The sequence below is a fragment of the Balaenoptera musculus genome, chromosome 9 (assembly GCF_009873245.2).
Source record: "Balaenoptera musculus isolate JJ_BM4_2016_0621 chromosome 9, mBalMus1.pri.v3, whole genome shotgun sequence".
Taxonomy (NCBI): Eukaryota; Metazoa; Chordata; class Mammalia; order Artiodactyla; family Balaenopteridae; genus Balaenoptera; species Balaenoptera musculus.
Window position 1 is genome coordinate 97,881,265 of NC_045793.1, and position 25,059 is coordinate 97,906,323.

Below are 25,059 nucleotides of genomic sequence, written 5' to 3' on the forward strand. Positions count from 1 at the left end.
TGACCCTGGAGTTTGAAGGTACTTCTCCTGGATCTGAGCCTCCTCCCTCTTTGAAGCTCTCCAGGCTTTACCTGGGATCTATTTTAAGGTCTTGTCCTTTCTGGATAAGGCCTTGTTCTGTACTCAAGTACTCATCTGATTTTGAAATCAGACTCTTCCAACTGGAACTGGCTAGGCTTCAGCCCATTCCTTTGGGAACAGAGGCTATTTCATCGGAACTGTGCCAGTGCAGCCTTCGGGCCATTCCTTTGGAATAGCGGTTGTTCTGTTGGAACTCTGCTGAGAAGCCTTTGGCCTGGCTCCTCTAGGACCAACCTATTCCTTTACAACTGGCTGGTATTAGGCCTGCAGGCTGTTAAGAGATATTTGAACTGTCCGGGCTGCAAGCTGTTTAAGCTGTAAGCTGCTTGAGCTGTTTAGACTTTTTAAAAATTATTCTCTTACTCTAGAGAAAAACTGCTGAAAAATGGGATCCCAATTATCTAAATATTTTGAGGGCAGCCCCCCCCCCTTACAGGGACTCTGGCTGATTTTTTTTGGTGTCGTTAATTTATTTTTTGGCCATGCAGTGCAGCCTGTGGGATCTTAGTTCCCCAACCAGGGATCGAACGCATGCCCCCTGCAGTGGAAGTGCAGTGTCTTAACCACTGGACCCACCAGGATGTCCCTCTGGCTGATCTTATGTTTAAAAACTGTAGCCCTTCCTCATGAGAATTTTTTTTTCACTTTTAACAGGAATTTTTGTTTATACAAAGCATTATAATTTTCTCAATATTCTTCACTCATTTATCAACAAACTTTCCACTGTATTCATCTAACAAATTAACAGTGTCACACTACATTTCACTACCTTTCAACCTCCAAGCACTCAACTTAGAGACAACAAAAAAGTGCTTGAAGCACCAAATGGAAAGAGAAGAAAACTGGAAAGGTCAACAGAGATACTTCAGAAGCAGTTAAAGGGGGATGGATTAGGGGAGGATTAGATTCCTGAGCATCATCAGATTTCCCTTATGGTTCAGAGAGGTTTACAAAATCATTTTTAAAAGACATGAGATTAGAACTAGGGAATCAGAGGAAACCACGCTTTGGGATATTAAGCAGGTCATCCAAGTTCCTGGATTGGCAGAAGTGAGAAAAAGAGGGACAGAGAAAGTGGGAATGGGGAGCAGAGGAGAGGCAGAACAGAGACAGGAGGTGAGAAGCACAGAGGGAGAAAGTTGTGCCTAGAAGAAATAAAGTCTGGAACTTGTCATGAATTGGAATAATGAAAAGCCAAGCCACAAGTCTAGGAGATGGACTACAAGAAGAGAAAGCCTGGAATTTTATAACTTCCAGGAGGTGACAACAAACCCTGAAGCTGTACAGTCACAGGCAGAGAGGTGCATTTAAGACTAAACCATCTGTTTTACAAGAGTAAGACACTGGCAACCTTGCTTGACTAACTCTACTCTGTTGATTTAAAAGTGTTATGTGCCGAGAACATTGCCACCCAAGCAGGTAACATGCCTATAGGCAATATAGAAGGGGTCCAAGCCAAGTGGGCTGTAGAAACCAAAATTCAATTATGTACTGTCAAGTGAGGAGGCAATAGAACAGATTTCATTGTTCTCTCGAACCCTTATAGTAATTTCCTAAAGCTAAGCCATTCTGATCACCTGAAATAAGCTAGTATTGCCAAATACTGTATAATCAAATAGGCTGACCATGATCAAACCCCAATTTTTCCTGAGCTTTGACTCCCTCTGTGATCTGGAACACAGTCGGCAGCATGGAAGTTATGATTACTTTTTGGGGGGGTGGGGAGGGAAACTGGGGATCAACAACTGCCTAACTATACGTGTAAGTAAACAAGAGAGATCAAATTGACCAATTAAAGTGGCTGTTTCAGAATCCCTCTTGCCAAAAAAGTCACAACCTTGAGACTGATTAAGCAAAACAGGATTCCGCTACTCAGATGCTCCGAGTCTGGGAAGCGCTGGTTTGATGATAATCCTGATGATAATTCAGTTTTTATTTCGATCTTCTGCCTAAGACTACTCTGCCCAGCATGAAAAAGCTTCACACAAACGTGTACGGCATTTCCGAGTGGAACCTTCCGAGCTGCGTCTCCCCATCCTCTTCAGTTGTCCACTTCCTCCTCTTCGTTCTGTTCTTCTTCCTCCAGCCTTTCCTCATCTTCATCGTCATCCTCATCCCTGCTCTTGTCTTGCTCTTCCGAATCTGTTTTTTTTGTCTTTGTCTTTCTTCTTTTGCTCTGAAGCTTCCTTCTTGCCTTTTTTGCTCCCTCCTGTAAGCTTCCAGAGCTTCTTTTAAAGGGGTCATGAACCACTGCAACTCCACCTCCTGCATGGCGGAGAGCACATCGCTGGCATTCAGTGTCTTGCATTTCCCTTTCATCGCGAAGCTGTTGGCACAGGATGTGGCACACAGCACGAAGACGCTGGCAGCGCGGGAGATGGCGCTCCGGGCCTCCTTGGAGGTGCTGACACCGTCCGGGAGCGCCTCCTTGATGATCCTGGTGATGACAGCATTGGGCAGGTTTAGGTCCTCGGGCCTCTCCGCCATTGCCGCCCCTCATGAGAATTTCTAACTAAATGGACCCACCTCACCAAAGGCAATCTAGAATATCGATGGCCATTATGGGGAGCTTACTTTTCTTAAAACGGAATTGGACTGTCAGGGCCCTAAAATTTCCAAAACTGAATGGAATGCTTATTTTGATTGGTTATTTTGAGGCTTCCAAACGTTATCAGCAGCCTAAATTGACTTTCTTTCTGCAAAATAAGACTTTGAGGCAAACGAATGATTAAAAAAGATGGAATTGCTCCAAAGCCTCAGGCTCTTCTTCCTCGGCTGCTTTGTCCCAGGCTCCACCTCCAGCAACATCCTGTCTCCCTCCCTCAGCCACTTGTGCTCAGGCCATGCCTCCAGTGCCATCTTCCTGCTCTTCTGGGCCACCTACACCTGCTCTAGCCCCTCAGTTCCCCATACTAATTCTCTCACTGAGCTTCCCTTTTTCTCTAAAACTCTCCCCACTCGCTTTTCCTCTAAAACTCTCCCCACTCGCTTTTCCTCTGAACTTATCAGAACCTGTCCCTTTAAAATTAAGCCTCCTAAGAATCCAGAGATTTACACCCTTAATTTCGTATATATATACGCCCTGGACTAAAGGTGAACTGTGAGCCACAGTCAAAGATTTTTCCAAAGTAACTGAAAATCCTCACAGACTTGCTGAGGAATTTAATACAGTCATTCAAACTCAGCAACCCGGTTTCTCTGACTTACGTCAGCTAGTTCATACGCTTGTCGGTGAAGGCCAGGCCCAGCATGGGATGAGAACTGCTACTTGGGAAAACCCTAAAAGGCCTTTAGAGTTACAACCGGGAGACCACCCTGCTAATTCATATGATCAGCCTCAGGCAATTGCTAGGCGACTTCACGGGGCAAGTCCTGCGGCTTTTCCAAAGCCTGGTGATTGGAACAAAATGCAGGCTTGCACACAATAATCTAATGAATCTGTTCATGACTATTAACAATTGACTTCAGATTGCTTTTAAAGAAAATTCTGATCTTCCTTCAGATGTTAATTCTACCCAGGCAGCTTTTAACTCTATGTTTACTAGTGGGCTGAAGCAGGACCTTTCCCTTCTAGCAAAAAGGAACAGGATGGAATGAAAAACTGTGTCCACTCCAGATTTAGTTAATCTTGCAAACCAGTTCTCTCACTTTCTTAGAGGAGTCACCTAAAAGGGAGACAGCTGAAATCCTTTATCTTCAACTCCAGCAAATGAAGGCTCCTAAATGAAACCAAAACCCTCCTAGTTTCTGCTATTATTGCAAAGAGCCAAGACTTCGGAAAAGAGATTTTACAAATTTAAGTGCTTCAGGCACCTTCAGTCTTCTAACCAGCTTTTCCACCATCCTCCCAATTCTCAACAACGGGGCTCTTCTCAATCCTCCCTCTTAACTGGCTTAGAGAAACATTTCTCCAGATTGGGTGGCGAATCTCTTCCAGTCCTAATTGACACTTGGAGCCACACTCTCAAGGCTCAGCCCCACTACTATAAAGCAGCCCCTGCCTCAGAGTAAACAGTTCAAATAGTGGGGATCTCCAATGAACCTCAACAGGCTCCTGTCTCTGAACCTATTCCACTTTGTTTAGGCCCTCTGAGAGATACACACACTTTTCTTCTTAGTTCCTCTACCTCTATCCATTTATTATGCCGAGACTTCTTAGAGAAGCATCAGGCCAGAATTTCTTTCTCCCAAAAGGGGGAAATAATTCCAGAATTTGACAGTAGTCATCAGAGTAAACAACAACGTGAATTAAACGACTCTTTGATATCTTTTATTTGCTCCATCTCTGATGATACTAGAGCTGATTCTGGAAACACAGATCATTTGTCCCTATTGAATCAGCTACCATCCTTTTTATGGGCAAAATCTCCACTGACAGTAGCAAAATTCACAGCACACATCTCCCATCGAGATTCAAAAACAGATCTCTCAAAATCTCTCCCAGAATTGACAATGTGTAAGTAAAGAAGCCATCCCAGGCATAAAGCCCGTAATTGAAGATTACAAGGTTCAGGGCCTCATTAGTCCTTGTACTAGCCCCTGTAATACTCCCATTTTACAGATGAGGAAACCTAAAAGCCAAGAGTGTAGGTTTGTCCAGGACCTCCAAGTAATAAACAACATAGCTATCCCTTGACACCCTGTTGCTCCTTTCATACATTCCTAACAGTCATTCCCACAGGAGGTAAATTCTTTACTGTAACTTGATTTATGCAGTGCATGCTGTAACATTCCGGTTGAACCTAGCGAATACCTTTTTGCCTTCACTTGAGAAGAAAAACTATTCACCTGGACAGTAATACCTCATGGTTTTACTGAAAGTCCTTATTTCTCATAATTCCTGAAGCTGATTTGGATGATACAAGTTCCCTAGAGGTTCTACTTTGCTGCAACATGTGGATGATTTGCTTCTTTGCTCTTTCTCAAACCTCCTCACAGGAAGTCATCATCCACCTGCTAACGCTTTCAGCCTTAAAGGCACATACGGCAGTGAGGATAAATTGCAGTTCGTCCCAAACCCAGGTTCATTGTTTACGGCATCTGATATCAGAACAAGGGCTACACTTAGTTCCAGACAGACTTCCTGGTGTCCTAAGTTTCTCTAAACCCAAAACTAAGCACCAACTGTGAGGTTTTCTTGGGCTAGTTGGTTATTGCCAAAATTGAGTTCCAAATTTCTCTCTCATGGCCAAACCTCTGTATGTTTTACTGAAGCACAACTCCAATCCAATTTTATGGGAAGAACCAGATGACACAGATTTTAAGGACTTAAAGGAGAGTTTGAAGAACCCACCTGCCCTTAGGCATCCCAATGATCAGATTCCCTTCTTGTATACGAAAAAGAAGGGAATGCCCTTGGGATACTCACCCCAAAACATGGAGACCACCGTCGACCCACAGCGTATTATGGCCAGCAACTGGACCCTGTAACACGGAAATAAATTCCCCTCTCGCCTAGAGCCATCACGGCCACCGCCCTTGTGTTAAGCCGCTGAGAAAATCATTGTGGGATCTCCTTTAATCATTTCTGGACCTCATGCAATAGCCCTCCTGAATTCTCATCACACTCAACATTTCTCAGTCAGCCGTCTCACCTCCTTTGGAGTCCTATCATCAGCTGGTCTTCACATAACTCTTCTACATTGTAATAACCTTAACCCTGCTACTCTTCTCTCCTCTGTCACTGAGGAAGTCCCTCACAACTGCTTAACCCTGACAGACCACCTCCTGACTCCTCATAATGACCTACAGGAAATTTCAGTCGGTAACACTGACTTCTCATGTTCACTGACGGTTCTTATTTAAAAGGGGACAATGGCAGATATTGTGCTGGGGATGTTACTGCAACTTCTTTTGATGTTGTTGAGGCAGCATCTTTACCTACGGCTACTTTGGCCCAACAGGCTGAATGATATGCTCTCACACAGGCTTGTACTTTAGCCAAGGACAGAACTGCCAATATTTATATCGATAGTAGATACGTTCTCGGAGTAGCTCGTGATTTTGGAATGTTGTGGAAGCAATGTGGCTTCCTTATTTCCAGCAGAAACAAAATTAAAAATGGCCCCCGTGTTCAGGAATTATCGGATGCAACACTTTTATCCACCCTTGAGTTATTAGTAAGATTCCAGGGCATTCTAAACTGGACTCTCTGGAAGCTAAGGTAAATCACCTTGCCGAAATTTCTGCAAGGAATTCCGCCTTTAAAGGAACCACAGCAGCTAAACTTCTGTCATGGTCCAAAGGGATATTTCCTCAAGTGATTCCTTTAAAAACTGGCTTGAGAAGCCCAAAAACTGGCCTCAGGAAAAGAAAAACAAGATTGGAAATTCAACGACTGTTGGTTTGATAAAAAAGAGAAAGCTCTGGTTCAGACCAAGTAACAACCCAGTCCTACCACAGACTGTAAAATTCCCACTCCTCACCACTGTACATGCATTAAACCACTGGTCTGACAAAATGATATACTTCATGAGTCAGTATTGGTGGGGAAACACTAACAAGGCCACAGAAAGTACCTACTCATTGTTCCCCTTGTCTGAAGTACAACCCAGGGAAGTCTGTTTGTACTGCTCTTGGACATTTTAAATTGCCTGATGGATCCTTTGAGATCTGGCAAATGGATTTCATACAACTTCCTCCATTTCATGGATATAAGTATGTTTTAGTCATGGTATGTATGTTTTCACACTGGACTGGAGCTTTCCCTTACAGATAGGTTACTACCTCTTCTGTGACTGAAGTGCCTTGGAAAAGATTATCCCTACCTGGAGAACTCCTCTTCAACTTCATAATGATAGAGGAACCCATTTCACTGGCCAGGTGCTTCAAAAAGTCTGTGCTGTTTGGCCAGTTTTACAACACTTTCACTGCACTTACCACCCTCAATCCTCTGGTTTGGTCAAACAAACTAACAGCATTATTAAGACTCAACTGGCAAAACTTGTAGAGGCCCTCCAAATACCTTGGTCAAAAGCATTGCTGTTGGTCATTCTAAATCGTAGATCCACCTCTTTTGGAACTTTTACACCCTTTGAGGTAGTCACAGGATGCCCAGTGCACTTGGCTCCTGCCTCTTTTGACCCACAACTAATAAAAAGAGAGATACTCCAATACTGCAAAGGCCTAATTGCCTCTATTAAAAATAACCATGTTTTGGTAGGCAACCTTTTCAGAGTGCACTCTTGGGAGATGAAGACCTTAAACATCACACCTTGCAACCTGGAGATTTCATCTATTGGAAAAGACACCTCCAGAAGGACTCTCTTCAACCTTGCTGGAAAGGCTGCTATCAGGTACTGCTAACCAACCCTTGTGCTGCAAAACTCCAAGGAATACAACTCTTGGATTCACATGACACACCTAAAGAAAGCACCAAACCCTGTCTGGACCTGCAAATCATCTGGTGACCTGAAAGTAAAGATTTCCCTGAACTGAAGCAGACGACATCCGATGAGCCAGCTTTCCAAAGATATTCAGACTAGGCCTGTTGGAATTTTGTCACCAAACCTTTGATTACATAAGGCTTCAGATAATCTCTACCGTTTAGGATCTTGGTAACACAGGGACTTTAGATAAAAAGTGCCTAAGAGTTGTCCCTCCTACTCCTCCTTGTTACTTAAATATGACCTCAATAGATCTCCAGTCTGTGCACTTTCCCTCTGATGTGGGACACTACACCCAGGAAATGTCCTTCCTTGTATTGAGGGACAAAAAGACCCTGAAACTGGAAAGCCTGACTCAGATTAGTGATGCTTTCAGAGAAACATCTTGTTCGAAAGGGGAAGTGTAAAAAGATTAATAAACAGAAACCTCAAGAGTTGGGAGACCAGAAGGGGGAGCGCTCATGCCCTGTGATGATAGCAGAGCCCAACAGAAAGAAGGATCTCCTCTTCGTTCCTGATGAGGACTCAGCCAATGAAAAGCCATGGACTCTTGTTTACTATAGCCCTCCCAAATTCCTTTTCCCCTCTGTAAAAGCGTTTTCCTTTCTTTGCTGGGGACTTGCACATGGCTTGCCATGGTTGCAGACCCATTCTCTGCTGATCCTGAATAAACCCGTTTTTGTCGGAGAAATAACTGGAAGTCTATCTGTCTTAGGTCCACATCCCCCGCCCTCACCAGCACCCTGTAGCTGACCTCTGGGCAGAACCAATACCTATGCTCCCTGGTCACCCACACCAGCAACACATTCAGAAAATACAGCTTAGTTTGTTCCACGTGCTCATTTCATGACACCTTGAACTGGGTGTCTGTGGGGGACTGCTGGTCCACACAGACAGGGCTCCCACTTGGGAGGTGTGAGGACTTGGGGCAGCAGTGCATGTTCCACCTGGAAACATTCAGGGACCACAACACCCATAGCGTCTGGCTCAAATGGCACCCTCCATTTCCAGAGAGTGGAAGTGGGGGCCAGCTAATAGGACCAGGCATTTCTCTGCTGGGGGGGAAGGTACTCAAGGCCCAAGAGTCTGAAGATGTCTTCCTCTGAAGCCACGTGGAAAAACGTCTTCTGCAACAGAGTGCAAGCATGAGCGCCTGGGAGCCACTCCACCACCGCGGCAGCTTCCCGGAGACAGGTGTGGCGAGGAGGCTGGAAGGGCAGGCAGGGCCCAGCCCCGCGGTGAGGTGCCTCTTGAGGGCCCTGTGGGTCCCAGGCTGGAGGGCCCCGGGGCCGATGCAGACTGTGGGCTGGGCAGAGAGCCGTTTTCCCCGCCCAGGTCTCCCGTCCCAGCAACACACCTGCCCCGGATCAAACAGACCACGGCTATTCAGCCAGAGCCCCCTCTCCTTCCGGCTGAAGCGGCGCAGCTCCCGCTCGAAACGCTGGGGGAAGAGCGACTGCATCAGCAGGGCCACCAACCCCAGACCCCAGGGTGGCCTACACTCCCTACCTTGGAGCCAGTCCAGCCGAGTAGCGCAAAGGGGAACTGGCTGATGGGGGTGACCACCAGGTGGTCAGGGTGAGGCAGGGCCTCTGGGCGCCCCTACAGCATCCCCTGGGGGTTGTGGCAGGTGGAGAATGCAGAAAGCCTCCTCGAAGGCATCCATGGTGTGGCTCTGCCGGGGCAGGTGGGTGGGGTCGTCTGCCTGCCGGCTGCGCTGGTGCTGGCGGTACAGGACAAGGCCCTGGGGGAGAGCAGACATGGCCGGGCACCGCCGTGTGGGGCTGGGACAGGAGCCAGGATCCTGGCAGGACCGTCAGCGGGGGGAGCAGGAAGCCCCTCGCCTGCTTCTTCAGGCAGCACAGCACTCTGGGCAGCAGCCCTGCCTCCCGGCCCTCCTGGGGGTGGTGATGAGGAAGTCCAAGTCGTGGCTCTGCAACTTCCCCCAGAGGGGGCCAGTCTGACTCTCAGCCTCCGTGTTCTCCCGAATCCCTTCAGTGAGGGAAGGCCCACCTCGGTGGTCCCGCCTCAGACGCCTTCACTGGGAAGGGCATAGAGCTGAGCCGGAGGGCACGTGGAGCCCGGTTACATCCGGAAGCCGCCGGTCAGCGCGACGGCGGCCCCAGGAAGGGCCTGCCCCACGGCTGCCTCCACCGCCTGCTGCAGGGTCTCCACGTCTGACGGCAGGATCGGGGTGCTCAGGTCCTGGTGGTGCTGGAGTCCTGTGGGCAGCACAGCTCTCCTGACCTGCCCAGCCCGGCCCTCTCTAGCTGTCTCCCACTACCCCCTCCTCTCCCTTAAATATCAAACGCTTATTTTGAAATAATTGTAGGTTCACGTACAGTTGAAGGAAATAACAGAGGTCCCCTGTGCCCTCTGCCCAGTTCCCCCCAGCGGTAACATCCTGCAGAACTACTGTAGGTCACACCAGAATTCTGATGTTGACACAATCAAGATACAGACTATCCCTTTCAATGCCTCAGTTTTCCCATCCATAAAATGGGGCCGGGAGGTGATAAAGAGATGCGAAGAAGAGGGCTCTGCCGCTTAACAACACCTTGCTCTAGCCCACGTCCACCTCCTCCCCTGTCAGAGGGATCGCTGGGCCTTGCACACACACAGTTAGGAGAGGTTTACGTGTGGGAATAAACGGCCCCGGGCAGGATGCGCGCTCAGTCAGCGCTGCAGGCCTCTCCTCCGGGGAGAGAAGACTGAGCGGAACCGATGGGTGTCACCATAACGCTCCACTGGACACAAGGCTCTGTGGTCTCACTTCCTGCCGACCGACCAGGCGACTCTCCCAGGACCCCCAGCTGGCCTCCCCTCCCCCAGCCCCTGGGAAGATGTTCAATGAGGCAGTGAGTGCCAGGCTGTGGGGCTCCTTCAGCAGGGTTCCCAGTCAGGCCACACGGAGAAAAGTCTGCTCAACACCTGCGACCTGCTGGCTTCACGCCAAGGAGCTCACGGGATCCCGTGCTTTACAGAGAACGTAATTCAGGCTCAGAGAAGTCAAGACTCAGGGCCACGGTCTCCTACCTAGTAAGCGGCAGAGATGGGACTCAAACCCAGGCCTGACAAACTCTCAAGTTCACGTTCTCCCCACTGCACGGCGCCACCTCCCCCTAGCAGGTTCCTCACTGAGCCTCTCCCCGCTGAGCACAGGTCCCCACGCCATCAGCCAGTGGGCCAAGGTGCCAGGCAGCACACGAGCAAGCGTGCCCGGGGCCCGGGCTGCTCTGACAGGCCCTCCCCTCTGTGGAATCAGGAGTAAGGGGTGCATGCTGGTCCAGGTACAAGTCTAACCGGGAGATCCTGAATGTCACAGCAGCTACTCTGACCGTTATCGTTCACTGAGAAGGGCCTGCACTGGGTCCTGACTCCACCGGGTCAGGAAGCCCGCCAAATAAAGATGCCCGTCTTCACACTCACCCCGCTCCCTGCCACACAGGCAGCCACGAGCACATGCCGTGCGTCAGAGCTAAGGGCTCCATGGTGTGGGAGGCTTTCAGGCACAGGTGCTTTGGGGAAGCCCAGGGCCCAGCGCTCTCAGAGGGCTCACCTGCTCTCTGCTGCTGGGTCAGTCTCTGGGGCTGCTCTCGGAGGTCGTCCAGCGTCCGCAGCCCCTCCCGGTACCGCCGGTCAGCGGTCCTTACCCCGACCCCAAAGATCTGAGTGAGGTGCCGTTCAGAGGATGAGCACAGCGTGGTCAGGAGCCAGCTCTCACAGCGAGATGCGGATGACGACACTGAGCCGTGCAAGGCGTGCCCCAGGACAGCACCACTGCAGCGTCACACAAGTGGCCTCATTAAGTCGTCGTCTGGCCGGGCAAGTGGCATCCCCACTCTCATCCTTCAAGTTTAAGCAACCTGCTCAAGGCCACACAGCGAGTGCACAGGCAGGACTCCATCCCCGAGCCTGACCTACACAGGCCACCCTCACAGGGGACGGCAGGGAAAGAGCCCACGTGCTCCCTCCCCAGGCCTCGGTCCCCTCCTCGGCAGGGTCTCTCCCCAGAACTTGTACAGTTCTAGCCTATGATTCCAACACCACCAAAGCAGGCATCCTGACAGTCCGTGCATTCACCGGGAACACCGTACCACTCCCACCCCACGGCAGCTGGGACTTATTACTGTGGCTCTGCCTCTTAACAGGCAGCAAAAACGGGCAGTTAACAGCCAGGGGGTTGTTTTAGCAGGATCTGGAAGGAACGGGTTAGGACTGGCTGGGGCTCTGTTCCAGGTTCAAACACGACCATTGCCACTGCCTGGCCACGGGTCAGCAGAGACATCCAGGCCAGTGGAAACTAACTACGCTGCTGGAGCTGACCTCTCGTGGGGTGGCCAGCTGCCCTCACACGGGCACCCCACACACAGGGTGGGCGCTAGCAACTCACCTGTTTCTTCCCTGACTATAGCTCGTTGGACAGGGGTGGGCACTTGCCCTAGGCCAGCCACTCAGAGCCCCTCCCCCGGGACTTCTGAAACAGAAGAGCAGGCCCAGGGGAGGAAGAACAGCTGGGTGGCACTCGTGTCCCTGAGCCCCGCTTCCTGCAGACCGGCTGTAGCCTGCCCTTTTGGGACTGTGCTGGCCATCCTTCCCTAGATCCCCTGAACCAAGAGCATGAACTGGATGGGAAAGATGCTGAGAATAACCTAATCACGTTGTTTATAACAGTAAACTTCTAATTGTTCACGTACTTCTCTCCTGGCCTGGATGCCTTCTGGGACTCAGGGCTACCCCGGGGGAGGTAGCAGATGGCTCTGCCCTCTCCCAGCGCTTCTCCAGCCACTAATTCCTTTGTTGCCTCCATACCCCTAAGCCCCCTGCCCCCCATCCTTCACACAGGGCTCCTCTCCCTTTTTGAAGCCACCCCCCACCCCCGACCAGTCGCTGATCTGACAACCTCCAGCCACAAAACCGGGGTGTCTAAGGAGCCCGACCGAGGCATCCACAAGAGCTCTGGCGGCTCCGTTATCAGACCGGAAATGGGCGGGACCAGCAGGAAGGTGCACCGTGGACACAGGCAGGACGCCACCAAGAAAATGAGTACGTGAGATCAAAGGTGGAGACACTGCGAGGGTGAGCAGCCCCACAGATTTAATGGTCCCCGTGGCACCCGGAAAAAGGTTTTGTTTTGTTCAGTATGCTCTGTGTAAAAGGCCAGAGCATGTGATATACTTGAGAACATGCCATCAATAGTCAAATAAGAACAGATGGTGCCGAGTGATCTAGAAAATTCCCTGTGCTCAAAACAAGCTTCTCGTCCACCTCCGTTTGGCTGCCTCGTGTATATCGGGTGTCGGCTGAGCTGCCAGTTCCTCAGTGAGACCTTCTCTGACCCCGGGCCGGGGGGGACCCACCGCCCCCCTTGCCGCCTGACATGGCGGGAACTGAGCTGTGGCTCTGGGGGAGGACCGTGGAGCTGCGTGCCCCTGCCAGGGGCTGCCCTGCGTACCTTCATGGCCTGGTACCTCTCCGAGAGCCGGACTCTCTCCACCTCCTCACACACTCCGTGTTGCAGCAGCTCCTGTGGGAGAAGACAAAGCCTGACTGGAAAGAGGAGAGCTGGGGGCCCAAGGCCCAGCAGGGGGGCTTTGTGGAAGCAGGATCCCGGGGGACTTGGAAATGAAGACTGTGCCCAGGGAGCCTCCAAGCCCCTAGGGCGGGGAACATGGGCCACCTCCCGGATAAATAACAAGCCCCGGGATATGTAAACAACTGCTTTTAAAACATAGGTGAATTCAACAAGACTTCATTTAAAAGCATAAGCGAATTCAAAAGTCTCTTTTCCATCACGATGTATTCGGTCAGTGTTAAGTGTACAAAAGGACAGCTTCACATTTTGGGTCCTCAAATACTTCGCATTGTAAAAAGAGGTGCTCATGCCCAGGGGTCCTCTTCCACCATCCGGGACAGTCTGAGCTGATGCCAGTGGTGCCAGCTACCAGCCCGCCAGGCTCCCGGCAGCTCCCTTGGCTGAGTCCCCTCAGTCCCCCTAGGGCAGGTGCTGTGGCCCCAGTTTACACGTGAGGAATCTGAGTGAAGAGGGTGGCTGGCCGCCGCTGGGCTCTGAGCCACCAGGCCACCTGCCCTGGCCAGGCCCTGCGGCCCCCTCGCCTCCCCCCACCCCGCCCTGCTAAGTGCGGGGAGCACCGACCTGGACGACCCTGCGCGAGTGTTCTCCAAAGCAGGCCAGGCCACGCAGCTGGCTCAGGGCCGTGACCGGGCTGGGAAGGGCCTTGAGCACTGAGGCCGCTCTGCACAAGGAGAGTTGGCGGCCCTCACCGCCGGCGAAGCCCGCGGCCTCTGCCAGCGTCTCCAGAGCCTCCTGCAGGGAGGGGCCCTTGGTGAGGGGCAGGGATGGCGGGGTACCTCACCCCACGCCCCCCTCCAAGGCTGGGACAGGGGAGCGCCTGGCCCCATCCCAGGGAGGCAGGGGCCCCAGGGCTCACGAGAGGCCAGCGTTGTGGTGCGTGACGGGTGTGGGACGCTGGCAGGCACAGGGCAGCCCCCATGCTGGGCGTGGCAGCCCCTTCCTGCACACAGCCACCTGGGGAGGAGCAATATACAGGCTGCTTCGAGGCTGCAGGGCGGGCAGGAGCCAAGGAAGCCCCCCGGAGCCCTGCCTCTCCTGGGTGGTCACCTAGGGCTCTCGGGACAGAAGGGGCCGACTCTCAGAGGGCAGAACTGCCAGAGGCACGGGGCAGAGGCGGTGTCGCCCTGCAGAGGCCAGAGCAGCAGGAGTGGCACCACCTGCCACCGCACGTGTTGTATGTGCGCCACCTCCCGGAACCCTCTCAAGCAAGTGGGCTGGGGTGCCTGTCATCCCCACTTCACAGACCGGGACACCGAGGCCTCGTGGCTCACAGGCAGAGTCAGGATTTGAATGCGGGCAGCCCTGCTCTGAGCCCACAGCTGAAGCCCCCAGCTGTGCTCACCCAGGAAGCACTTAGGTGGGCGGAGGCCATGAACCTCACAGCACCCCGAGGACGGCCTCCTGCTGGCTTCACTTGGGGTCACAGTCTCATCCACTTGGTAAGCAAGAAAGGCCTAAAGATGCTAAAAATAACTGGATCTCAAGAGAGTCTGCACCAATGGTGAGAGGAGAAGCGGGAACGGCCTGGCTTCCCAGGGCCCCTTGGTGGTCTGGGCTGAGCCCTCACCGCCCACCTCACGTGAAGGACACTGAGGCACTGCTGCCGTGTCACCTGTCCCAGCTGAGCTCCGGCCTGCGCTGGGGCCTTCTCTGGGGCCCCACCCTCATCCTTCACCCGGCTCACCTCCAGGCGGTGCCGGCATTCCACAGGGACAGGCTGCCCGGCCGCCGTGCTCTCCGTGAACCAGCTTACATCTAAGAGCACTGGGCGGGTGCATCCTGGGTGAAGAGCCGCCGTCCTGCGCTCCTGCCGGCAGACGGCCTCCTCTGCTGATGGTCCCCTCCATCATGACGTGTGTCACCTCCGAGCTGGGCGCAGGGAAGAAGAGGAAGTGGGGCCCGGAGCCCTTTCCCAGACCTGCCATTCTTCCTGCTTCACTCCATGCCTCCAGGCCTTTGCTGTTACTATCCCCTCTGCCTGGTGACCACCTATTCATTCTGCAGAAAGACCTCCCAGCCCCTCCTCCTGGCAGACAAACATCTCCACCACACCAGCATCTGCAGAGCTGTGTGTGGTTCTTGGCTCTAGCTATGATAAGACCAACCCTTTTTTGTGTTAACTTGTCTGTCTCCCTCTCCCCTCAACCCCAGAGGAAGGAGAGGCCCAGGGGCACAGGGGCCAGGACCGGGGTGGGGGGGTCTTCATCGAAGTGCTGGAGACAGACTACTTGGGTTTGAACCTCAGCTCTGCCACACACTTGCTGTGCGCCCTTGGGCACATCACTTATCTCTGTACTTTGATTGCCTCATCCACAAAGCAGAGATAATAACATATCTACTTTGCAGGGTTGCTGTAAAGATTAAATGAGCTAATAAGCAAAACGGCTTAGATAGTGCCCAGTACACTCGAGGCCGTGGTCATCATCCTCTCCTGAGTGGGTCTGCTGCACCCCTGGGAATGGTTAACTAAGCTTCAGGGGGACTGGCTTCTGATTCACTTGCTCTTTCGACTTCAAAACCATGGGAACCCTCCTCCCTTACTTACAGCATTGCTTCTGTAGTGGCTTTGTTTTTGTTTGGTTTTCTTCTACTCTTTGAAGTAGAAGAAAAGTCACTTTCTCAGCCCTGAGGAGAGAAATCAGTTTAGCTAACAGGGCAAGACGAATTCACCTAAGGAAGGACTGTTAACCACCGCTACACTCACATGGCCCTTTATAAAGCCTCCGCCATACATTCTCTCCTTGTCCTACAGAAACGCTCCTGGCCCTAACTGCTAGCACCCTTTTACAAAAGAGGAAATTGACAGGAAAGCTATATGACCATGAAGTGCCAGGGCTAACTTGGAATCCAAACACCTCAGGTGCCCCTCCGCCCCGGGGTCAGCTGCGTGGGAGTCGTTTCAGATCTCAATATCTTCAGCAGTAAGTAAACACCGTATGTGAAAGTGGCTGGTCAGCTGCAAAGTTCCGAGCACGGGCATCTGTGCTCAGGCCATCACGCCACTCAGCAGCGTCCCCCGGCCCACCGGGCGCGACGGCATGGTGATACCTATACGGGCGTGCCACGTTCCCCGGTGAGGCGAGGCCGTGGGCGCCGGACCCGCCCCGCGCCCCTCGGAAAGGTCGGCCCTAGGAAGGTGGCCTCGCCTGGCGGCGAGCTTCGCCATGACCGCGCACCTGTAGGCGTCCAGGACGCAGAAGCCCTTGGAGAGAGCCAGGCGTGTGAGGAAGGCCCGGCGGCTGCGGCCCATGCGTGGCTCAGCCAGGTAGACAGTGACCCCAGGGAAGCGTGCCGCAGGCGGCGCCCGACGAAGGCAGACGGAAACTGGACAGAAGCCGGAAGGAAGGCGGGCGGAAGGCGGGCGGAAGCCTCACGGAAGCCGGAAGCTAGCGGGCGGAAGCCAGCGGGCGGAAGCCGATTGGAAGGGGAAGTGGCGTCCGGCCCCACTCAAAGAGGCAGGCCCCGCCCCATGCAAATTAAGTCTCTGGGCGGATTTCGCCCCCAGGGTCGTTTGGAGCGAGGTAGAGGTCCCGGGGTTTCACCTGAGTGGGTGTTCCGGCCTCTCAGCGCCAGAGTCCCCGCCTCTATGCAAATAGAACCAGAGCACACACCTTTTATTTAAATTACCCTCGCGGAAAGTCCCGTCCCATCCTTGGGACCACCCGGGAGGAGAGACTGGGGTGGGGGGTAGGGGGGTGGGGTAAAAGGGGTGCGGCAGGAGCTGGGAGGGGGGAGGCGGGAGGTTAGGGAAACCTCGGCGCGGGCTTGGGGGCTTCGTCCTCGGAGGCTAAGAGGGGAGATCGAGGTGGGGCTATCAGGGGATCCGTCCTCGGCGCGTGGGGGGGGAGGGGGATGTTAGTGGTGGGTCCTTGGCGGGTAGGAGAGGGATCCGTTCTCAGCAGGAGAGGAGTATCCGCCCCAGCCCCTGCTCTTCGCCCCTGCTATTCGCTCCCTCCGACTGGGTCGGGCTGGACCGATGGGCCCCGGAAACCTGGCGGCGCGGGGCCCCTGGATCGCGGGCCCGGGCAGATGCGCGATTGAGCGTGCTGGTGGAGCGACCGCTTCAAACCCCTGGAAAGGGTTTTCAGTCTTTCTCAATCGAATGGCGTTAGGACGACTGGCCGGCCATTTGGAAAAATGGAAGTTGGCTCCCTCCCTTACTGCTTAACACCGAAATAAAATCCAGATGGATCAAATATTCAAATCTAAAAAAGAAAAAAAAAATGTAATGGGGAGTCGATGAATGTTTTTATAGTCTAAAGTATCACAATAAAGCTGGAGACACTAAAGGAAAAGAATGATAAACTTGAAGACATACAAATTTAAAATGTATTTAAACATTAAAAGGCAAACCAGGGGAAGAGTGTGACACATTTGGAATTTAAATCTAATTCCTGTAATTATGAAATTGTCCACAGATTAATAAGGAAAAGACGACAAGCAAGAACACCAGTAGGCAATTTACAGAAGAAATGCTACTCAAAAACATACCAGATTGCCTGACTCGTCCAATCAGGGAAGGGCAAACTTAAATGAGAGTATCTTCACTTATCGCATTATCCGACACGTTTACAAAATTAATCACACATGAGGGAACTGGCAGATTGTAGGAGGGACTTTTTGGAAGCCAATTTAGCAACCATAGCCAACAAAATGAAAACAAAAATCTCACCCAGCAATTCCTTTTCCAAGATTGGTATTGTGTTGAATCCCAAGACCAGGTTGGGAAAGCTGACATCTTGACAACATGGAGTGTTCCTGTATGTCTCTCATATCTTCAGGCACTACGCTTTGGAATCTCTTTGTTATGCTATGTGATCTCCTCAGTCTTCCCTGGCTGCGGCACAGGGCTGAAGCAGGCTGGTGCCTCGGCCCAGGCCTCCTCTCAGCCTCCACACCAGCTCCCCACCTGCCCTCCCGGGCCCAGGACACACACTCCGGCTGGTAGGCCTGGGATGCGTCCCCTCTCTCATTTCCTGTGCTCGTTTCTCCTCCCGCCATCTGGGAAGGGGCAGCTCCCAGGCTCTCTGTAAGGAGTCGGAGTTCCCCATCTGTGGGTTCTGCCTTTCCTCAGAGAGCAGCAGCCTATCCCCTGAAAGCATCTCCATTCTTCTTGATGGTCTCTGTCTCCATCCCGGGCACCTGGGTTCTCTCTTGGGGAGGCAGAGGCAGCTTTTAATGACCCATCGTGCCTGAATACTTAAAACACTGGGCAACTTGCAAAAATGAGGATTTCCACAGGCCCAGGGAGGTTTTGTGAGGGGTGATCCTCAGTGCCCACTGAGTGGAGGCCTGGGCACAGGTGGGCAAAACCACAACATCGATGGTTGGCGTGCTCCTCTCCTCCCCTCCCTGGACCACCAGGTCACTGTCCAGCCAGCTGGGAAGCGGAGACCTCAGCCCTCTATCTCCAATAAACCTGGCTTGGGGTTCCCAGATGTCTAGGTCCCCAGCCCCCTGCTGCCCACGCTGAGACCACCCCCCAAAAAAAGTCAGAGTCTGCACAGATGATCTCCTGGCTGGGCCCTCTCAGCTGCCCTGGGGGTGGCAGTTCTCCCCTGTGTTCTGCACTGTGCTTTCTCATGCTGTGTTTTGGATTAGTTTTACCCAGATGTATGAGCTTGCATTTTTCCAAGATGAATCTCATCTAGCTATTTCCTGTTCCCACTTCCAGTTCAGAAAAGGCCCCTGGGGGTGATTTTTCAGTCCTCGTGACCTTCATAAAACCTCCCCATGGAGCACCGTCTTTGAAGTCCGCTTCAGTGCTGTTGGCGCCTGTCCTTGGCCTGTGGGGCCGGGACTCTGCCTGGCTCTGAGGCCCAACCCCCCACCGATTCCCGTCTCCTGCGGGTTACTTGCCAGCTGCATTCCGGAGGGTGTGCGGTCAGCCTGCTGATGCTGTCGGACTGGAGCTCCTGAGGGCCACTGGCCCAAAGTTCTGGCCTCTAGTGCTGCTCCCTGGACCTTCCTGAGCTACCCACTGCATCACTGTGGGTTTGGGCTATCTGGTGCCTCAGTCTGCTCAGGCTGACAGCACAAAATACCACAGACAGGGCAGCCTAAACAAAAGAAACATTTCTTATTGTTCTAGAGGCCGGAAATCCAGGATCAAGGTGCTGGCAGGCAGCTTTCATTCTGAGGCCTTCTCTCTTGGCTTGTAGGCGGCCACCGTCTCTCTGTGTGCCCACACGATCTCTTTGTGTGCTCGTGGAGAGGGAGAGAAAGAGATCTCTTCCTCTTCTTATAAGGCCACCAGTTGTATCAAATTAGGACCGCACCCCTGTGACGTCATTTAACCTTATTACTCCTAAAAGCCCTTTCTCCAAATACAGTCACATTGGGGGTTAGGGCTGCAACATATGAATCTGAGGGAACACAATTCAGTTCATAGCACCTGGTGTATTTGGTCCTGTGCTGCTGTAACAAATTACCACAAACTGGGGGCTTAAAACAACAGAAATTTATTCTTGTAGTTCTGAAGCCTGGAATTCTAAGATGTTAGCAGGGCCGTGTTACCTCTGAAAGCTCTAGGGGAAGATCCTTCCCACCTCCTCTAGCTCCTAGTGGCTCCTGGCATTCCTGGGCTTGCGGCTGCATCCCTCCAATCTCTGCCCCATCCCCAATGGCTGCCTTCCCTCTGTCCCTTCCCCTTTTCTTATATATATATATTTTTTATTTTTTAATTTTAAATTTATTTTTACTTTCTGGCCGCGCTGCATGGCATGTGGGATCTTGGTTCCCCAGCCAGGTTCGAACCCGTGCCACCTGCAGTGGAAGCACAGAGTCTTAACCACTGGACCACCAGGGATGTCCCCCCCAACACCTTTTCTAATAAAGGCACCAGTCATTGAATTTAAGGCCCACCCTTAATTCAGGATGACCTCATCATGAAATTCTTAATTACATCTGCAAAGACCCTTATTCCAAATATGGTCACAGTCTGAGGTTCCTCATGGACATGAATTTGGTGGGGGGGGGCACCATTCAATCCACTACCCTGAGTCCACAACTCCGACCCAGGCTCAGCTCTGGACTCTGCTGACAGGTTCCATGGCCCATCATGGATCTCTGCAAAAATCCATTAGAGCTGCAGGATTTAGTTTCTGATAGGAATAGATGTGCTCGTGCCAGGGACTGTGGCTTGCCATGGGCCTGCCAGGTTATGTGACCAAAGGAGATGCTTTATTTTTGAGAAACTATACTGTCTTTTAAGGAAGACGTGGGTCCCTATGCTTTTTGGATGGTGTCTAAGTCCGGTCGGGCAGCTATAATGAATACCACAGACTGGGTGACTTTTAAAAAACAGACATTAATTTCTCACAGTTCTGGAGGCTGGACATGTGGAATCAGGGTGCTGGCAGATTCAGTGTTGGTGAGGGCCCGCTACCAAGCTGCAGACTTTTCACTGTATCCTCATATGTCAGAGGGGGTGAGACATGGTGCCTCTTTTATAAGGGCACAAATCCCACCTACGAGGGCCCTGTCCTCATGACCTAATCACCTCCCGAAGGCCCCACCTCCTAACACTAGCACCTTGGGCATCAGGATTCCAACATGTGGATTTGGGGGAGGGGGGACACAAACAGATGGGCTCTGTATAAGAAGGAGGTGGGGGCATTGGAGGCCTGGGGCAGGATCTGGAGCGGGAAGACTGGGCCAAGGAGTAGAGAAGAATCCCTGACTCCCTCCCACCATGGGGACTTGGCCTAAGAATGATGGAAAAGAGATAGATGTGTCCTTAAAATGAAGGCTCTTAGCGTTCATTTTTCCAACCAGCCCTGACTCAGCATGGTTGGTAATCCCTGGGGGAAGGGCTAAGTGGTCTGGAAGAATTACGAGAAGAGGGATGTTTGCTGAACTAAACTCCATCACAAATTGACACAATTATCTACTCTTTCCACCACAGGTAATTCCATTGATATTAAGGCAGAATATGACATTATTACATTCTTGAGTGAACAGACCCAATGTCATTTAGGTATTTTCCAATTTACTACTGTTATTGAAATAAAACACAGATATGACCGTGGGGAGTTCCAGCTTATCGGCTTCAAGGAGAGCCCTGGGCTGGAAAGTTTGGCTGAACGCCCAAGGTTGTCATGGATGGTGGCCCACGGGGTGGAGGGTATTGAGAGGCCAGATAGGGAGGCAGCAGCCTGCCCCAGCATATGGGGCAGGTCAAGGTCAGAGTCTGTCCTTCACTGGAGGAAAGGTGGGGGGAGCAGCTCAGGAGGGTGTCCGTGGTCAGGGCCACATGCAGATGGAAAAGGATGGAATCTGGGTATAGTGGGGCAGGGGGGATCCTAGTCAGTACAACTACTGACATTTATGGAGGGCTTGGTATAGGCCACGTATTGTGTTAATTATTTGTTCTATTTCATTTTTATTCTCTTCCCAGTTGTATGGAATTGGTACTGCTATTATTTCCCCCATTTTACAGATAGAAGAACTGAGGCCTAGAGCCAAAGTACTCTTTCCAAGTTTACAGTGCACACAGAGGCACAATTATGATTTAAACAGTGGTTGTTTGACTTCTGAGCCAGCCTCTCAACCATTGATTCAACAAAATTGTGTTGCGCACCAAGCTCTGCCCTAAGTGCAGGGGGTACAGCATATAAGACGCACAGAAGGACCTGCCTTCATTCCATTTTTGTAGAGGCAAGACAGACAGACAAATAAGGAGAATGCACATGGTGCCGGGTGGTGCCATGGGGCACAGAGGGCATGGCTGAACCAATCCCTTAGGCGTGCACACCCTTCTCCAATCGTGCCTCTGATGCTCTCCCCGGCAAGAGGTGGGGTCTATCCCCTCCTCTTAATAGGGGGCCGGCCCTGGGACTTTCTTGGACCAACAGAAGGCAGCAGAAGCAACATTGTGGGATGCGTGGGCTCAACCTGACGAGGGCTTGCAGCTTCCATTTCTGCCCTCTTGGAAGGCAACTGCCACGGAAAGAAGCTCAGGCTGCACTGTGGGTGCTGAGAACCACGTGAATAGAGAACCAGGAGCCCTCGGGACACCAGCTTCCGCTGACGTCTTAAAGCAGCGGTGCTAGATCATTCCTCACGATTCTGTGAGCAGACTCCTGCACGTGACATCAGCCGACTCCTCCCCCATGCAATGGCTCACAGAATGGTAAGGAATGATGTAGCACCGCTGCTTTAAGACAAATCAGCTTTGGGGCATTTTTTCACACAGCCACAGATAACTGAGAGGACGGGAGAAGGGCAAAGTGCCATGGAGAGAACTAAAGTCAGGGCGGGGGGGACTTCCCTGGTGGCGCCGTGGTTAAGAATCCACCTGCCAATGCAGGGGACGTGGCTTCGAGCCCTGGTCCGGGAAGATCCCACATGCCGCGGAGCAACTAAGCCCGTGCACCACAACTACTGAGCCTGCGCTCTGGAGCCCGCGAGCCACAACTACTGAGCCCACGTGCCACAACTACTGAAGCCCGTGCGCCTAGAGCCCATGCTCCACAACAAGAGAAGCCACTGCAGTGAGAAGCCCATGCACCACAACGAAGAGTAGCCCCAGCTCTCCGCAACTAGAGAAAGCACGCACGCAGCAACGAAGAGCCAACGCAGCAAAAAATTAATTAATTAATTAATTAATTTAAAAAGAAAAAAGAAACATGGTTGAGAGTTATCATTCATAACATAGGTTATGTTGGAGCGAGAGAGAGGGATTGAGAGGCAAGCAGAGGGAGTCCTTTCTTTTAAAAGTACACAGTAAAATATTTCCCGGTGAAATCATATGATGTCTGGGATTTGCTTCAAAATCATGTCGAGGCAGAGGAAAGGGTGGGACACAGATGAAACAAGATGGGCCTTGAGTTGAGAACTTTGATGACAGAGGTGGAAAGTTCGGCATATCACCTCTCCACTTCTGGATATGTTTGAAATTTCAATAATAAAATGTTTTTTTTAAGCATGTGCACTTAACATGAGATCAGCGCTCTCTGCCAGGAGCAGTTCTAAGCACTTTACACGTGTCAGCTCATTGAGGCCCAGGACATTCCTGTCACTGGATGACATACATGTTCCCATCTTGCTGGGAAGGAGAGAGAGGCACAGAGAGGTCAAGTGACTTGCTGGAGTTTGCACAGCTGGTGAACAGCAGCCTTGGGGTGCTGTCTTGGAAAAACACCCCTGTGTTCTTCTTTATTCTCACATGACACTTCTGACACTAGATGTGTGGGTTTTCCACACCCAGCAATTCTCCAGCACCAGCTGGGTGTCCTAAGTTCAACCCAATTCTGACACTGACCAGAGTTAGTGCAGACCCCCCTGGCCCCACCTCCACTTCAGATGCCAACATTGAGTCCAGGTTGTCACCTGTGCTTCTGACCAACTGGCCATAAGCTGGGGTTCCCATGAACCCCTTTCTCCAATTTGATAATTTGTTAGAACAGCTCACGGGACTCAGGAAAACAGTTTACCTACTAGATTACCAGCTTATTACAAAGGATACTGAAGGATATGAGTGAACCGCTAGATGAAGAAATAGACAGGGCAAGGTCCAGAAGGGTCCTGAGCACAGGACCTTCTGTCCCCGTGGAGTTGGGGTGAGCCCCCATCATATGGATGTATTCACCAGCCAGAAGCTCTCTGAACCCCGTCTTTAGGGATTTTTATATAGCCAGCTTCATCACACAGGCATGATCGATCATTAACTCCATCTCCAGCTGGGCTGAAAGTTCCAAGCTCCTTATCATGGCTTGATCTTTCTGGTGACCAGCCCTGATCCTGAAGCCATCCAGGAACCCACTTAGAGTCACAGAATTAGAACAAAAGATCCTCCTTCCACCCAGTAAATTCCAAGGGATTTAGGAGCTCTGTGCCAGGAAGTGGGTTCAAAGACCAAATATTAGAACAAAAGATGCCCCTAGTGTTCTTATCACTTAGGAAATTCCAAGGGATTTAGGAGCTCTGTGCCAGGAACCAAGGGCAGAGACTAATATATATTTTTTCTATCATTTCACAGATGTGACCCAAAGAGCCTAGCTCCATCACAGAACTCCTGATCTATGTGCTTCCAAAACTCCCGGATGATTATGTCACAAACTGTTACTTGTTCTCTCTGGGGGATCAGACAGTTTGAAATTCAACAAAACTTATCATAATCAGTTTGTTATTTTGCCTACTTGTGTTTTCTAATTTTCCTGCAATGAGCACACACCGACTGCATAATAAAGAGATTTGTAATAAGAAGAGTTTTCTTTTGACCGTGCCACGTGGCTTATGGGATCTTAGTTCCCCAGCCAGGGACAGAACCCGTGCCCCCTGCAGTGGAAGCTCGGAGTCCTAACCACTGGACCACCAGAGAAGTCCCAAGAAGAGTTTTCGATAGACCTAGAACCAGCAGCAATGAGGCCCGGTAGGGGTGCTTAGCCCAGGGCTCCTGACCCCAGGGGTGCAGGGGTGGGGTGGGAGTCACCCTGAGACTTCCCAGGCCCCACCTCTGTTTCCAGTGGCTCACAGCTGGCAGGGTTTCAGACCCAGCAGCAAGGTCGGCAGGACCGCCGTGTGTCCACCCCGGCACAGGCACTCGGGGCCCACCTGCAAGCCCTGCAAGCCCCGTGAGGAGCACAGACTCATTTTGGGATGTGGCATCTCAAGGGGCAGGGGTCAGGGCAAAGTGGCCACCATCACATAACATCTGATCCTTTCATCAAACCTGGAAAGGGTGGGGTCGCTGTCCCACTCCCCACGCACTCCCTGGGTGCATCTGCCCTTCCCCTTCACCCCTCCGTCACTCCCACATCCACACAGCCAGGTTCACGGTCCCGGTTCCAGGACTGGGTGACCAGCTGTCCGAAGGGCAGGCCCCATGCTGGTCTACCCCTCCTCTCCCTGTACCTACTTTCCTGTGGGCCTTCCTGGATTCCCACCCACCAGTTCCCAACCAGCAGTCTCGCTGGCTCCTCCGTCATCCACTGGGCCCAGGTCTTGCGGGTCCTGCCCCACAATCTTCTCCCGCTTGGCATCCCTGCCCCTCAT

At 52.0% G+C, this 25,059-nt stretch overlaps 1 protein-coding gene and 1 pseudogene across 1 annotated transcript; both read right to left on the reverse strand.

Annotated features, from left to right (window-relative positions):
* Positions 1–1,897: 1,897 nt before the first annotated feature.
* On the reverse strand, positions 1,898–5,426 carry LOC118900647 (annotated as a pseudogene).
* POLM (DNA polymerase mu) lies at positions 2,387–25,059 on the reverse strand. Its single transcript, XM_036862960.1, is given in 16 exon segments — positions 2,387–2,518; positions 5,450–8,593; positions 8,824–8,907; positions 8,976–9,036; positions 9,038–9,210; positions 9,311–9,375; positions 9,378–9,413; positions 9,557–9,688; positions 11,026–11,144; positions 12,920–12,993; positions 13,624–13,791; positions 13,915–14,016; positions 14,747–14,896; positions 14,898–14,931; positions 16,239–16,431; positions 24,966–25,059. Coding segments are annotated over 15 exon segments (1,581 nt in total). The 3' UTR covers positions 2,387–2,518; positions 5,450–8,497.